General features: G+C 30.7%; 1 protein-coding gene and 1 long non-coding RNA gene across 2 annotated transcripts; one reads left to right on the top strand and one right to left on the bottom strand.

Annotated features, from left to right (window-relative positions):
* Positions 1 to 296: 296 nt before the first annotated feature.
* Positions 297 to 9,477, bottom strand: LOC116405159. The gene is made up of 2 exons (XR_004218295.1): positions 9,304 to 9,477; positions 297 to 866 (listed from the first exon to the last, which is right to left on the bottom strand). It is a non-coding gene; the product is annotated as an uncharacterized LOC116405159 (long non-coding RNA).
* Positions 7,850 to 9,170, top strand: LOC105436052 (auxin-responsive protein SAUR21). The gene has a single exon (XM_011660270.2). It carries the CDS (start codon positions 8,721 to 8,723, stop codon positions 8,973 to 8,975), a length of 255 nt encoding a protein of 84 aa, XP_011658572.1. The 5' UTR covers positions 7,850 to 8,720; the 3' UTR covers positions 8,976 to 9,170.
* Positions 9,478 to 16,481: the final 7,004 nt, after the last annotated feature.

The following is a 16,481-nucleotide window of genomic DNA, read 5'->3' as shown; positions in this document are numbered from 1 at the left end:
AAGGCATCCAAGCTTTTCCTATTCATATTAAATGGTTTCTGAAGTATCTCCGATGGCAAACATTTTGGGGACAATATTTTACTGACCAAAAATTTTCAGCCAGATGGTTCAATTTAACAAATTTACCGTATGCTTAGATTTGTGGGGCAAGCTAATTTCTAAATTGAAACTGATCTTTCAATGAATTTATACTAATTTAAGCTCTTCCAGAATTTTAACTCAAGCTGTTATTATTTAAGAGATCATTTGCACTAAATATCCAGGTACTGTAATGTCTTATCAAGAAGCTGTACTGATTTCAGATTAAGCACCTGACTCAAATGAGGTTAGCACTCATAAATTTACAATAGCATTAGTGGGATCCATGTAGGTTTCTTTAACAATTAATGGCAGCTGAAATTGTTCACCTACCAGCATACACTACTAATGAAAACCATCCTATTGATGATAAGTCAGAAAACAGAAGCATGTGCTATACATAAATAATAAAAATAGAATGCAACATTTTTCCCTAGCTGTATTTGAAGTGGGGTCCCTTTTAGGATGTTAATTTTGGAATGCCTGTACAGTAGATACTATGTTTGCCAACAAAAATACATTCACAACCACTGTTCAACGTTCATCAATTTGACTACAAATTCATGTAGTAACCTCTTGTCATATGTTTCCCCTGTTCACCTGCAGTGGAATCCACATTTGTAGATTTTGTAGAATCATATTATATGATTCTATATTTCTATGGAATCTTTCGGTGTAAAGTTTAAATTTTCTTGCACAGAATTGAAGATCAAGAGATGCAAATATACCCTGTCATCATGTCGAAGATATCTTTTGCCAAAGCTTCAAATGTTGTTGAATCTTCTTTCCTGTCCAATCATGTTCCAAATGGGTAAATTCCAGTCTATGTTGGAGAGAAGCAAAAAAAGCGGTATTACTCGAATTAGCTGTTGTAACAAAAGTTGTTTGATAAGGCAGAGAAAGGAATTTGGATATGATCGTTCAATGGGAGGCTGCACAATTCTCAGCAAAGATAGTGTCTATGTTAAACGATATAACATTAAATGTCTTTAACTATTAGCTTAAAACTTTTGGGTCTTGAGTGAGATAATGTAGATATGATGGCTCAAGAAGATACAGGTGTGACAGAAAGCAAAGCCTTCCACATTAGAAATTATCCTTCACCAAGTAATCAATACTCCAAATGTCCTGCAATTTGATGTCATACAAATGAAAACATAGCTAGTCAAGTAGAATAGTTAAAAAATTATGGCTATTCAATTCTCTTGTTATGAATGCTTGTTTCTTAGATTCAAACAAATGCTAACAATGGAATCTCTGTTCTATTTCTATCCTGTACTATTTCACATTCTTTGTACCTCCAAGTTTCACCTGTACCGCTATATCCGTGCTTAAGAATTTTATGAATTCTCTACTAACACCAACAACCAACAAATTCTCTTAGCTGGAATCATTCTAATGGAAGAAAAATGGCAGACATAACTATTTAATGCAAATAGAATGGATTCACCACACGGACAACAAAGGCTTGAGGTGCTTCTAGCATGTACATGATGATGATGCTACTAAACTTATCGCAATTTATTCAACTCTGCTTGCTCATTTTCATCTAACTGGCCATTTATCACATGAATATTAAATCGTCATAATGGCTTGGAAAACACAACATGTGATAGGTATGAGCTAATATCTATTTAGCATTTAATCTTATCTTCCTTCTTCTCCAATGTCACTATCCTTCATCTATATAAAGATCATGAGGTTGAGCTCACAAATCAACTCATCTTCCACGTTTCTATTATCAAAAGAAATTTCCAAATTTTGTGTTCCTTCCAAGGTCTCACAGTTCTTTTCGGAAAATACTGTAATACCATGGGTTTCCGCTTGCCTAGTATTGTTCATGCTAAGCAAAGTTTTCAGCGTTCTTCAACAATGAGAAATGGAGCATCTCCAACGGTTGTAGATGTTCCAAAGGGCTACTTTACAGTTTATGTTGGTGAGACACAGAAGAGGCGTTTCGTCATCCCGCTATCTTGCTTGAACCAACCTTCATTTCAAGATTTATTAAGTCAAGCAGAAGAAGAGTTTGGATATGATCATTCAATGGGTGGCATCACAATTCCTTGCAGTGAAGCAATTTTTCTCAGTCTCACACAAAGCTGAAATCATGAACCAGAAGGATTAATTTAGTCTAGGTAGAACAGAAAAAGGATTAGAATAGCACCGATTCACAGAATGTAGACATAATATTTTTGAATGAAAGTGCTTGATTCTTTCAATTGATACTGTTGTATAGGGTTCATAATTCTTTTCTTCAATGAAATTGGATGATAAAACTATTTTAATTATACTATTGGCTGGAATATCCTTCTTCTATCTCTTCTATTGGCTGGAATATCCTTCTTCTATCTCTTCTCTCCCACATTTTCTGATTAGTTATGCATTTTAAGATCAGTAAATAGACCTCTTGATTTTGCTTCACCAGAAATCAAGTAGTACTTAAAATCCGATGCAACGTTTTAAGCTGGCCTGTTTCTATTTACTAGAAGTTTCATTCAAAAGATGATGAAAGACGGTCTAAGTTTTCTTCTATTCATCTTTAATGATTTAGTTAATATTATGATTTCCAAGTACCAAACTGTTTCAAGATCTGTACGATGTTTTACACAAGATCTAAGGAAGGTGAGTATCCAATCAAGATTTTTTTTTTTTTTTTTTTTTTTTTGAAATGGAAAGGAGCCTCTTCATTAATATAATGAAATGAGACTAATGCTCAAAGTACAAAAAATTCATACAAAGAGCTAGAATCTCTAAGGGACAAAGAATCCAGAATCCAAATACACGGACAAACAAAACGAGGCCCAAGAGCTTAACAAACTCCAAACCAGGCAGAAAAAAGATCAAAACAGCAACTTAAAAAATTCAATACAAATGAAATGCTGGAAAACGAAACAAATGTGCTCCAAAAAAAATCATAACCATGAAAGAAGTAATCTTTAAAGAGCTTTAAGAAGATGCATCTCAAGAAGACCGAAAATGAAAGAGCTTAGCTAGCTAACTCAAAACCATCTAAAGAACATCTGATTCGTAAAAACGTTAACTACCCAAGCTGACAAACTGCTACCATGACTTCTGATGCACAACTGAGGTACCAATCTTGGAGAATACTTCTAAGCCTTGGTTGAAGGGGCAGGCCATTTAACGTAGCATTTTCTGAAGACAAAACTTTCAAAAATAGTTTACCAAAGTCACGTTCAAGGATGACTAGCGAAACAGCTTTTTCTTGTTAAAAACCCCTGAAGCACGGCCTTTTCGAACACTTCATTGCTTACCCTCATAGTAAGCACACCCATCATAGTTTTTTATTACTCTCATTCCAAAATTGTCTTCCTTCCAAATAATTAGTTTCTCCAAACACTTCCCATTCTTATTGTTGAAGCTGTAAATTGGCATCATATCAAGTCTGCTTGTTTCATCTTGAGTACTCAGGGCACTAGCATTGACCCTATCATCTATTTAACTATCAAACAAGCTCGTAATCTTGTCATCTTCGTCCCCAGTTATGGCAGCATCCGAAGACACCTCAGCTTCTTCCTCTATAAATGCTTTAACATTGTCGTCAAATCTTGAGTAATCTTGTGATGTTAAAATCTTCCCCATAGACCAAGCTAGTGAACAACAGCCTGAAAGAAAGAGTACTCGGGCCAAAGGAATTTCCTCTCCTTATAGTCATTAGGACCTTACACGTTCGTAACCCAACAAAAAAATTTCACAGAGTAACGCATTTAACTGTCAAAGAGTAGTCTCCGTTCAAAGCTTCAGTTACGGTTATCTTGTCCAAATCCCACATGGTCAACAAACCTCCTGACAAACCATCTGATTCCACAAAAGCTCATCCTACATCTTTGGAACTCCAAATTGATTTGATGAAACTCAAATCAAAATCATCTTTTTGGATTCTTGAATTAACACCAGATCCAGATTATGTGACTTCAAGAATCTTTTGAGAGCCAATCTCTTTGATGGGTCTTTCAAACCTTTCGTGTTCCATGACACGATTTTTGTTCTCAAATAATCTTCACTCTAGCAAAGGATGCTGCTGGATATAAATCCAAAATCAGATAACATTCAGTTACAAATGACTCTGGATGGGCTGGTACTTCACAAAACTGAACTTGAGATAAATGATCCAACGCTTGTTGTTCAACTTCCAGTTCTTCCTCACACTGAAACGGGAGCATTCAAATCAACTTTTATTGGTTCCTTTGGTCTCTGCTTTTCTAGTTCATCTGGTTTCTCAACCTGGTCAAATTTCCTCACTAGTTACACTGAATGGGGAGACAAAATCAGCTTTTCCTTTTCTTCTGAGATGGATCAATTGGAGTGTCAAGTGTGAACTAAATTTCAAACCCATTGGTATATCACGTCCACCGGTTTCAAGCCAAACGATACATCTCATCACCCATTCTGTATTGCCTAAAAATTTAGTAATCTTCACAACCCCAACCATATCCTTAGCCCTCTGAATGAAGAAAGAGGAACTCTGCCCTTGAAGGAGCTCCGAAATTCGATCCACAAACCAGACTAAGTGGAGCTTGACTAATGGCAAGGATTTTTTATATTCTACATCTTCCATGAAAAATTTACCCTCTTCAAACCATATGCAGAAATAGGAGTCGTTAATCTTGCAAATCTGAACCTCCATGTTTTATTTTGTGAGCTGAGAAGTAGCTTGAGAGGGCCTTGGACCTGTTTGAATGGAAAAAAGAAGGCTGCCAGAAGCTGCTAATCGGAAAAGAAGAGAGACCGAGGGGGTGAGAGAAGTGAGAGGATGGGAGAGGGGAGAGGGGAGAGGAGAGAGAAAACCTTCCCTTCTCCAAATCAAGAAATTTTTAGTTGAAGGTCAGTATGAAAGTGGAACAATTAGTAAGATGATGAGACAATGATTAACAACATTTTGAAGACGTCTCATCAAGAAGCTGGATTGATTAGATTATCACTTGATTCAAGTGAGGTTAATACTCATAAATCTACCATAGAAATTGCCCTCATGGCTTCACCAATTGATCAAACCTTAAGGAAGGCGTCGTGGAAGTCTAAAAGCCCTTGGAGAGTCAATATTGCCATATGGACACTGTCATTTGGGCTATTAAACTGTTCCACTGTTTTACATAAGAAATCGACCTTATTGAAAGTAGAGACGAAGAACGAACATAATTTTACCCGGGAGAAAAACCACGGTGCTAATAATTTTATTATTTTCTAATACTCATACAGGTACAGAGGGGAAGTATTTATAGGCAACACGAGCCTAATTAACATAATAAAAAACAGGGCAAAATAAATTACATAACTACCCTTTGGCTTTTAACATGACCTAAACCCATTATTTCTAATAGACCTCACGTTACTTATCTCTAAATATTTGTGCACTTTGTAAAGGAGAATGGGAAGATCTTCAGTACGTTTTCTTCAACTGCTGCTATGCTCAAACTTGCTGGCATTCTTTCTTCAATTACTTCAACATCACCTGGGTTTTTGGAAGATTTTTTAGAGACAACGTATTGCAGATTTTGGTGGGGCCAAAACTCAAGAAAAATCCACAACTTTTGTGGAACTGGCAGTGGCAAATATATAGTTTAAAAGTGATGTAGTAGGAATAGGATATTATGGTCAAATCCACTAGTTATTAGGATTAAGATTAGCTTCTTTGGTTTATTAGGATTAGGATTAGTTCGTTTTCGCTAAAAATAAAGTATTTGTCTTCTTGTATTCACAACTTTTGATATTCAATAAAATTCTCTCATTTGGTATACATCAGAAAGAAACTAAAGAGGTTTCCATGACAAAGAAACTCCTTGGTTCTCCGGACTTGAAACCACTCAATCGAATGCATCCATGTGGAGCTCTCTTTCCAAGGCTTTTGCATACTACTCCAGCCAACTTCTCCCCGGAGCACTAATATTACTGATCAAAGTAACTGCAATTTTTTACTATGAGTCGAGGCTGGTTACACTGTACTCAGATGGTAGTAGCATCAGTCTTTTAGTATTTTATTTTGACATGTTTGGTTTTTCAAATTAAGGTTGTATTATGCTTTTAGAGTCTGTTAGGATTATGAACTTAAAAGAAAAAAAAAGAAGAATAAACTTGTAATGGCCGGGCTGTATTAAATTGTATTGTTTTGTTTAATTTAAGTCTATTTGTTTTAGTTCTTCTTGGAGATGATGATGGTGTTAAGGGAGTAAGGGGGTGTTCACTTAGTTGAGATGTCTGGGTGCACCTGCTAATTCTAAATCCTTCCATATTTAGTATCTCTTGTACTTCGAGTCATAGTCTCATTTCACTATCTTAATGAAGAAGCTTGTTTCTTGTTCATATATATATATATATATATATATATCATCCAAAAGCTTCTTGTAGAACTCCTAGGTTTGAGAGAATCTGGATTGTTTATTGTATTCACTATAAAGATATTTATATACATGTGTACAAGAGTGGCCTAAGTAGGAGAGCATAAAAAGACCATAAAAGACAATATAATAAAGTAACTCAATATTAGTACTATAGCACTTCTAAACGAAGTATTTTTCTCAAATTAAAGTTCAATACCCCAATTCCCACAAAAGCCTGTAGTTTGATGTGTCCTATCTTCCACTCAATCTATAAAAATAGAACACTGATAACTAGAAAGGCACATCAATTGTTCAACTCGAGATATATGAACTGTCCAAAGTATTGAGCCTACCACTTCAGTTCAGTGTTAAAAAACAAAATAATATGTTTCACCATTCTTTGTAGAACATTCATTGAATGAGATAGAAGTCAAGACTCTCGGTGCTAACAAGAGAACACTTTCTTCCTTTTTCTCCTAATTTTTTATTATTTAGTTCTCTTCGTTTTTTTATGAGAAATCACAACTTTTATTGAGAAAAAATGAAAGAATACAACGGCGTACAAGAAAAAACCAGCCCACAAAAACACCCCAATTAAAGGAAGGGGGACCTACTGAGAAGGATATCACCTATTTAATTCTCTTCATGATCCAATGTAAAGACATTGCCATAGCTTAAGTGCTGTTCAAAGATTATTTTACTTAAAATAAAATTTTGAGCATCATAGAGAGATCAGCACATTCTCCATTTTACATGGAGGCAAAACTTCTATGGCTTTTTTTTCCCATCCTTTTATGACCTAATTGGGGAGATCAAAAGCGTTTGTTCATACAGAGTAGGCATATGTGTATTCCTGTGCAATCCTATACTAACAAGAACATCTAATTTGAATATGTGGCAGTAAAAATCCAACAAGTAAAAGCCCATTCTTAAGGCCCATTACCCATTGAAAATTGTATAGTGGTATTTACTCTTTTTCTTTTTGCTTTTTCCTTGTATATTCCCCATCCCCTCTATCTTTAATTTATTATTGTAGACAGCTGGCTATTTGTATGGTATGGTATGGTACAATATTGTATTGTTGAGTAGAAGTAAGAAAAGTAAGTCTGCTTTCTAATAAAATCCTACAAATACAATAACAAAGACTTCTAAATTGAATATAAGACCAAAGCCTTTTCCTTCTAATGTAATTATAAGCCAAAAACTGAGTTCAACTGTTCCTAAATTCAAAGCTTAGGCCTTTCATTCATGATCCGGACACTAATAGCTTGAAGTTATTCATTAACAATCTAATCCGAATGTTGTGAGGAACTTTCCTCTGGCTGTACAACTAAATTGTTTTAAATTAGTAGCAAGAATACTAAATCGAAGGAAAAACAAACGCCCTCATTCATATGAACAGAAACACTGATTACATATGCATCCATTAAAGTCAACAATAAAAGCAAAGTTACCTCTTTCCCTTTTCTCGGGTAAATCTTTCCACAATTCTCATGAGGTTCTGACATCAGCAAAGCCATCTTTTTGAGTTTCCTAACATGGAAGTTAGAAAAAAAAAATCCTTGCAATCCAGACACAGTCAAGTTGAACCATCAGAAAGTAGTGGCTTATATTTCATTGTCTTGTAATGTTTTCATTCAATCCATCAAAAACAACGCAATACAAAATGAGGTAACCTTTCCCATTTTCATCTTGTTGTTTTCCCCATTTCCCCTCTTCTTGTTTCCATGGATTATCCTCCCCTATTAATTGCTGAATGAGCCAAATCCACTCCCTTCTTCTCCTGCTTTCTTGTCAAATTAGACACCACATTTTGCCTGAGTTTCTTCTTTGCCTCTGTTTCCATCTACCCTTAGGGTCTACATCCATACCAAACTCTCCACAGACCGCCCTCATTGTTGAATATACCAAACACCGGTGTCCCGACCATGTCCTTAATCAAAAGGCCAGGTATCAAACTGTCCATTTCTAATCTTTAGGCAGCTCTCTATCGCTATTTTCTTGTGTTTGTAGGACATACCAATGTTTGTCACCTAATAGACACTATGATGTTTGCAGTCTCAAATCTTAGCTGCAAGTTGGAAGACAATTCCATGTGCTCTTCATAATCCATATCCCAACTCCATTTGCCTCTTCACCACTCGAAAGACTTCAAGAAAGAAGAACAAAGCAATTCTCACCTATATATACACACACTAATTCTCTTCTCTAAATCACAAACCCAGATCTTTATTCAGGGCTGAAAATCACCCACTAAAGCCAAAAATCAAAACAACCCACAAAATCAAAATCCTCAAGATACATACCATGGGATTCCGTCTGATAAACAGCCCAAGGAAATCATCATCGACTGTTCCAAAGGGGTTTTTGGCTGTCTACGTTGGAGAGACACAAAAGAGACGACATGTGATACCGATTTCTTACTTGAAGCATCCATCGTTTCAAGATTTGTTGAGTAAAGCTGAAGAAGAGTTCGGATTCGATCATCCAATGGGGGGATTGACAATCCCTTGTAATGAAGATGTATTCTTTGAAGTCACTTCTCGCTTGGCTAATTGTTGAAGATTAGAAACTGAAAAAAAAAAAAAAAAACCACCCAACAATAGATAGAATATGGATGACAATTTTGTACAGTAGAAATTTCGATTTGTTTCCTTCCTCCTCGTCTTTGAAGAGGATTTGCGAAAGGGAAATTGTAGATTCGCTTGAGATGAGCAATAATCAAATTAACACAATGATGATTCGTCCTTCTGATCATACACTTTTCTCTGATTCTGTCTCTTTCTCTAATGTTAGTAATTGGAATTTGATTTTTTCTAAAACATGGGAAAGAAGCTTAATTGTTTGATATTCCAAAAAAAAAAAAAGTTATTGGGTTGTTATTGCTTACTGTTTAGAATTTATTTGTGGGATCTTTTCTTGCAGATTTTTAGTTCGATCGAGTTGGTCCCATTTTAGACGTTGAAATGATCAAAAGCTCTCTTCATACTCTACCAAATAATCAAACACAAATTAAGTTAAGGTTTATAGACTATTTAAAATAGTTCATTAGCATAATTCTTATACTAAAAAAAAGAAAAAATTATTTAGACTTTATTTGCCAATTTGTATACAGTAAAATATCTTTAATAAATTTTTAATATATTTATTTATTTAGAATTTGCAATATCTCCTTAAAAAATACTTAATATATCTTTTAGTTAAATTTTGAAAATATGTATCTTTAATAAATATAATGTTCAGTATATTTATTAGTGGTATGCTCTACCCTTATTAAATCTTTAATATATTCGTTGTTGCCATGCTTCATTCGAGTTGTATCCTTAGCTAGGATCAATTAATCTTTTTTGTTTCTCATAATTTTAATTTTATTCTCAGTTATTTTTACTCGTTTTTATTATTTTAAAATCATAAACTAGAGATATGAATGAAGTAATCAAATTATTAAAATAACATGTATTTTGGTATGTTACTATGAAATTTTAGCTCAACAAGATAAAGAGTTAAAGACACCCAATCTATTTTGGTATAACTAACTTTTTAAAATATCTATACTATTATACTATTTTAGTTTTATTTATCACGTTTATTTAACTAAAATTTGAAAATATATAGACTTATTGAATCTTTTATTTGTTTCTTGATTTTTAATATATCTTTACATTTTATCTTATTCATTTTTAATAGATTAATGGATTTGATTTGTTTCGGGTACATTATGAATTTTAAAAAATATGTATTGTTGCCTTCTTAATAAAAAAGAAAAAGAAAAAAGAGAAAAAAACCTTACATGTCACATCAAGTTGAATCTTCATCACCTTTAGTCATTTTCATTTTGTAAAAGTAGAGAGATTGTGGTGTATTTTGTAAAAGAAAAAAAGTGTATTAAGTTTTTTTTTTATTTTGCTACATGCAACTCCAAACCACAGTGAAACGAGTGATAGAGCCACTATGTAGCCGCGGGCGAGCCATTGTGGGACAAGTGCTGGGTGACTGTTGGCGTCTTTAGCAAAAGGTTTGTGATGGTCTTGAAGAGAGGAAGAAGAAGATGGAAATTAAGAAGTTTGGGAGGAAAATTAGGGATTTGAGGTAGGGGTTGTGTGTTTTGGTAGAGAAAAATTAATGCGTGAGCTTATTTTACTCTTTTTTTTTTTTTGAAGAAGAGTAATTACTGTGTATTTCAAAGTTTTAAATGGTTGTATTTAGAAAGCTGGGTGTTTCATTAGAGTATAGCCATTTTGTACGATTTATATTTTTTTATATTTCAATTTTGCCATATTAACATTAAAATTTTAAATTATAATAGTCGTAAATATAGTAATTAAATTCATAATAATTAAGCATATAACAACATTTTTTAAACATTTAAAAATATAGAAATTTTTGTCAAAATCTATCAATGAGACCGTTTAGTAAATATTGGTCTACCATCGATAAACAATAATAAACAATATGAGCCTATCACAAATAGATTTCGATATATTTATAAATTTTTAAAACTATTACTACACACTTGATACTTATTTTAAAAAATATCAACCATTTTAATTTGATTATTGTGGAAGTGAATTGAAAGGCCACAGGGTATGTACCATTGTGAGTTGGGCTATTATACAAGGCCCGATGTGTTTGATATTGCTGGCCCAATTTCAATATGTATCTATCATCTTTCATAAATATAGAGAAAGAATAAAAGTAATATATATATATATATATAAATTTTTTCTTTTTTGTTTTAATTTGAGTTTGTTAAAGAAAGAAAAAATGTAAGGGTACAAATTGAGGCCATAAAGCTTCTATTCAAGGATGCGTAGTATTGCCTTTAAGAAAGTAGGTTGGATTTCATTTGGGTGTCCACTATATTTAAATGTTAATATTCAAACAAAGTCAATTTTCAATTTTCTCAAACCAATTTTCACTTTTTACCTAAACATTTCAATTCTCATCTAATTTTGTAAAACAAAAACATGTTTTTCTTTTACATTTCTAAATATATTTTAGACAACAAAACATGTAAACCTATTTATAGATTTAATTTTTTTTTAAAAAAATAAATCAATAAAACATTTTGTTTCGAATTAATTGATTGATCTACCTAAAAAAGATTCACTAAATATTTAAAATATATTTCATAACCATCAAATTCTCTTTACTTTATTTAAAATGATTGCGTACATGCTATTCATAACAATTCCTCTATTTTTTAGTTTTCTACTATGAATATAGACATGACCAAGAATGGAATTACCTTAATTCCTAGCAAAAAGAAAAGAAAAGAAAAGGTGTTAGGGGCCTCAAAATGGGATGTCAAGCTCAATCTTTCCAACACATAGTAGCCTCAAATATAGGTTATGAAGGTGGGTCCAATTTGATGGAGACCTAATTAATTAAAAGCACTTTTGATTTCAAGTCAAATTCAGGGTTTCAAAGTCTACTAATTACCTTGATTTTCTCCACCTTTTGTGATGATATGGATGGAATTGCATTCATTATGGCACAATATATCCTTGACCTATCATTTTCCTTTTGGATCCAGATTGCTAATTAGTTCTTATGCCTCCCTTCCTAACATGATAGAACATGGGAAGAGGAGAGACATGTTCCTTTTTTTTCATTACTTTTCAATGTGTCGTTTTTCTTTGCGACTTATTATTTCGGATAAGAATTTGTCTTTTTTAAAAGCTTAAACAAATTGACCGGTTTATTGTTCATATAATAGTAGGAACTTCCAATATGACGACGACGTTAGAATTCAACTATTGCATACACATTGTTTGTTATACACAATTAAATCATAACCTTCTTTTATCGTACCTTGAAAAACTATTGCAACGATGTATATTCTTGTCATAGTTTTCACACTCTGTGATCACCAACAATATATATTCTTGTCATTTTATGTTTCAATATAAGTGAGGGAAAAAAAAGTGTTAAACAAGAATATAAATAATTATAAAGTACAATTAATTAGTTGTAATGTGTCAAAGTGTCATCAAATATGTTTGACGTACTCATTAGTTTTTATAAAGACTCTCTCTCGTACAAAATTAAGGGTCACATCGTTTTAGAATTTTGACAAGATCATTTGGATTGATTGTTTGAGAAAAAACATGATTTTAAAAAGCTCATAGATCGACGAGATTTTCGGTGAAATTTAATTTGTGAAATTTTAATTTTTATATTCATTTCAGTAAAGTAGGGTAAATACAATCTCTAATACACAATTCTTTGGTTTTCTCTCGAATAATAAACTTTAATTTTTAAATTTGTTGATTTCTTCTTGAATAATTAACGTTTGAACTTGATGATATTCCTAAATGATCAACCTTTGGGCTTGATGATCAACCTTTGTACTTATTGATTTTCTTGTAATGGCTTTTGGCTTGTTGATCTATTAAAGAATCGGCCTTTAGATCTATTGATCTTTCTTCGATAATAGTTTTGAGCTTCAATCTTTTGAAATTCAACGAGGTTTTAACCTTCAAGTATTCAATGTTCATAAGATTGTAAATATAAAGATAGATTTAATTTGAGCTTTAGTCTTCTAGAATATACTCCAATAAATTTTTGGGCTTTTTTGATAGAGAATCTGGAAACAAAAATTTGAAAACAAGAGATTGAATGTAAACATAAATATATTTTATGTCTTTAGAGATGTGTTTGTTGCAAATTAAAAAATTGGATTCTAGATTTTTAAAAAACTTTTAAATGTATTTCATATTATATATTTATAAATCATAAAACTAGTCTTACTCCTTCAATGAAATCTAGTTGACAATAAGTTATTATTAATTTGTTTATGAATATATTTTATGTTTAAAAAATTGAATAATTTGCAATTTTAGTTCTTATGGTTCATAAAAATTTATAGTTTAATAAAATATCATATATAGGATTTATGATTTAACGACCTTTATAAATAATGCTTGTAAACAAGCGAGACTATTTTCAACAATTTTATGAAACCAAAAGAACTAAATTCTAGTTTTAAACAACAAAGACTAAACTCTATCCTTTTAAAATCATAAGGACCAAATATGTAATTTAACCTACAAATTTATAATTATTATTTTGTATTATTATATAATTTGCAATACATTATATAATACATATTATACTAAATAAAAGAATTAATTTTATAACATGATTTTGTTTTTTAAATTGTAAAATTCAAAATTTGAATACAAACAAAACATACAAAAAAAATTGTTTCAAAATTTGTATGGTTTGAATCACGTCATCAATTTGAATTTTGATTTTGATTGTTTCAAAATAATTTTCACAAACAAAATCTGAATTTTGATTTGCTCAACTCAAACAACTTGAAAATATAATACAAAATATGAATTCTCCACCAAACATGTCAATCTTTTAAATCTTCAATTTTTCAAAAGATAATAATCTCAAGAACGATCAAAACTTCAAAATTTTGAAAACTTCAACACGTTAATCTTCAAGTCTTCAATACGTTAATGTTTGTAGAACTTCAAAGATCAAAATTTCTATCTGACTTGAATTTTTATTGGTTCTGAAATTTTTTAATTATAATAACTCATTTTCGTTTAAACTCTTTGATGAAAAAGGTTTAAAACACATCTCAAAAATCATTTTGAGTGATCATCCAATACTTCAATTGTTTTTTAAATAATTTATTTTTTAAATTAAACCTTCGAAAATATATTTCAAATAGTCTTTTTTTTATAAAAAAAAACAAATCATTTGAACAATAGTATTTTGTTTAAAAAGTTTTGAAAAGACTCTCAAACTTGATTTTAAATCATTTTTATCCAAAAAAAAAAAAAAGTTTAAATGAAAATGGCTATTAAAAAAAAACTCTCTCAATCCAATGAAAAGGGGCCCTATTAATTAGGCAAAATTATATTAATATTACATTTTCTCAAACTAATTACCAAAATGTATTGTTTTTATTTTTTATTTTTCTCTTTTACAGGGAGAGTGTTCAAGACTCTCTATATTTTTTTTTCATTTTCAAGTTATTTAATTTAATTTCAAAATAATACTTTTTTAAATTAAATTTTATTTTATATAACAAATAAATTTTATATTATTTTATTTTTTATTTTGTATATTCATTTAATTTTTAAATTAATGAAATTTCATTCAACCTTTTAAATTGATGAAATTTCGTTCAACATTTTGGCAATGCTTAGGTTAATATATATATATATATATATATACACTTATTTATTGTAAAACATCTATCTATAAATTCATTTTTAGGTTAAAAGCTAATCATTTTAAAATTTCTACTTAAAAGAAGTTTGCTATTTGAGTTAGCATATAAATGACTTTTTATCTTTCAATTTTTTAAATCTTTGTAAATTTCACTTTATATATTAAAAAAATACCTAATTTCATTTCTAATGCTAATAAAATGTTTAAATTCAAATAAATTTAACTGTGAGGTGTCAACATTTTTTTATTTTTATTAAACCAATTTATCAATCATACTTAATACTAATAGAATACTAATAATACAAATTAAACCCTAACCATAATATAATTGATTAATTAGTTATAAAAAACTTACAAATTTGAAGGACGGTTCTGCTGTTTTCTTCAATTGATTTTTTGTTGTTGCCCGTCCAAGAGAACGATACTTCAAAAAAGAATCACCAAAGGACAACCAAATATTTTCAACAATCAAGTATGAAAATATTTTGACAAGAATATAGTTAGAATTTATATAAATAAATTAGAAAAAATTGATTTAACTAATACAAATAAATTTCATACTCTCAATTTGTGGTTGGGATGGGAAGAGCCAAGTCCAAAACTAATTAACTAATGATAAGAAAATGATGAAGAACGAACATAAGAAGAATGGCGGAGAAAAAATGTAGTGAATTTGTGAATGATGGAAAGAAGGCGGAGAGATAAAAGAATGAAAAAATGTAAGGCAGTTAATGAAAAATTAGAAAACCGAGAAGGGAAGAAAAATGGAGAAGAATGCTCTAAGAATGAACGAGGAGAAAAAAGATTTAATGGAGAAATTCATGAGAAAGCCTTTTGTGACTTATGCATGCAGACTTTACCTTTTGACATGGCTTATGCATGCAAACTTTATCTAAACGCATGCGTTTGTTGGTATGCGAACCGTCCATCAACCTCTTCTTTTTATTTTTTTATTTTTAAGTAATTAATTGAAGGTAAGTCTCACTTATTTCTTATTTATTTTTTAAAAAATAAACGTCACAGTCAACTATATTTTCGTAATAAGTTTTAAAACTAACATTATTCTCATAATAAATTTGTAAAAATTCCCTGTTTTAGTAATAAACCTTATTGATTACATACTATATTCGTTCATAATTTTATACATAATAATACTTTTTAACAGCATTCAAGAAAAAGAAGTTTATTAAAAGAGAAAAAACCTTGCAATAATGTTGTCCAATTTTAAGATACGACGCCAGTATTTATCAAGAAAATCCAAAACCCAAAGGTGTTCTAATCCACACCATGAAAGCCCTGTGTGGTTAGTGATCATAAAATTACTTTGAAAAAACAAAAAAAATCAATACCAAAAACAATTCTTCTTTTCACTTTATTTGACAACATGTTCCATTCCAAATTAAAATTTAAAATTTTGTTTGTTTCATGAATTTAAAAATGCAATAGTATTTACCATGTTCATAATTGTTGTTTTTAAAAATGACTATTTCAAGAGTTGTTTTTTAGATTTAGTTTTTAAAAATAAATATACCAAACACGTTTTAATTGTTTTCCTTGTACTTTTCTTTTATTTTTGAAACCATACCAACAAAATTAAGTCACCAATCAAACTAGGCCTTTAAGTTGAAAAAAAAAAATTAAATCCCAAGTTTTTGGTAATTAAATATAGAAGAAGAAAACTTAGAGAAATGGTTGACATACTTTTGTATGTAAGTAATTTATGAGTTGAATAAATTATTAAGCGGAAAGAAAAATAAGTAAGTAATTTATGAATAGAACATAAACAATAAACTTTTAAAGTTATAATAAAAATGATTATTAATGTAATAAAGATGGGTGGATGTTGACATTTTATGGATTTTGTATTAATAG

This window comes from Cucumis sativus, chromosome 7, assembly GCF_000004075.3.
Source record: "Cucumis sativus cultivar 9930 chromosome 7, Cucumber_9930_V3, whole genome shotgun sequence".
Taxonomy (NCBI): Eukaryota; Viridiplantae; Streptophyta; class Magnoliopsida; order Cucurbitales; family Cucurbitaceae; genus Cucumis; species Cucumis sativus.
The sequence above is the reverse complement of the archived record's forward strand: the minus strand, read 5'-3'. Positions and strand labels throughout refer to the sequence as shown.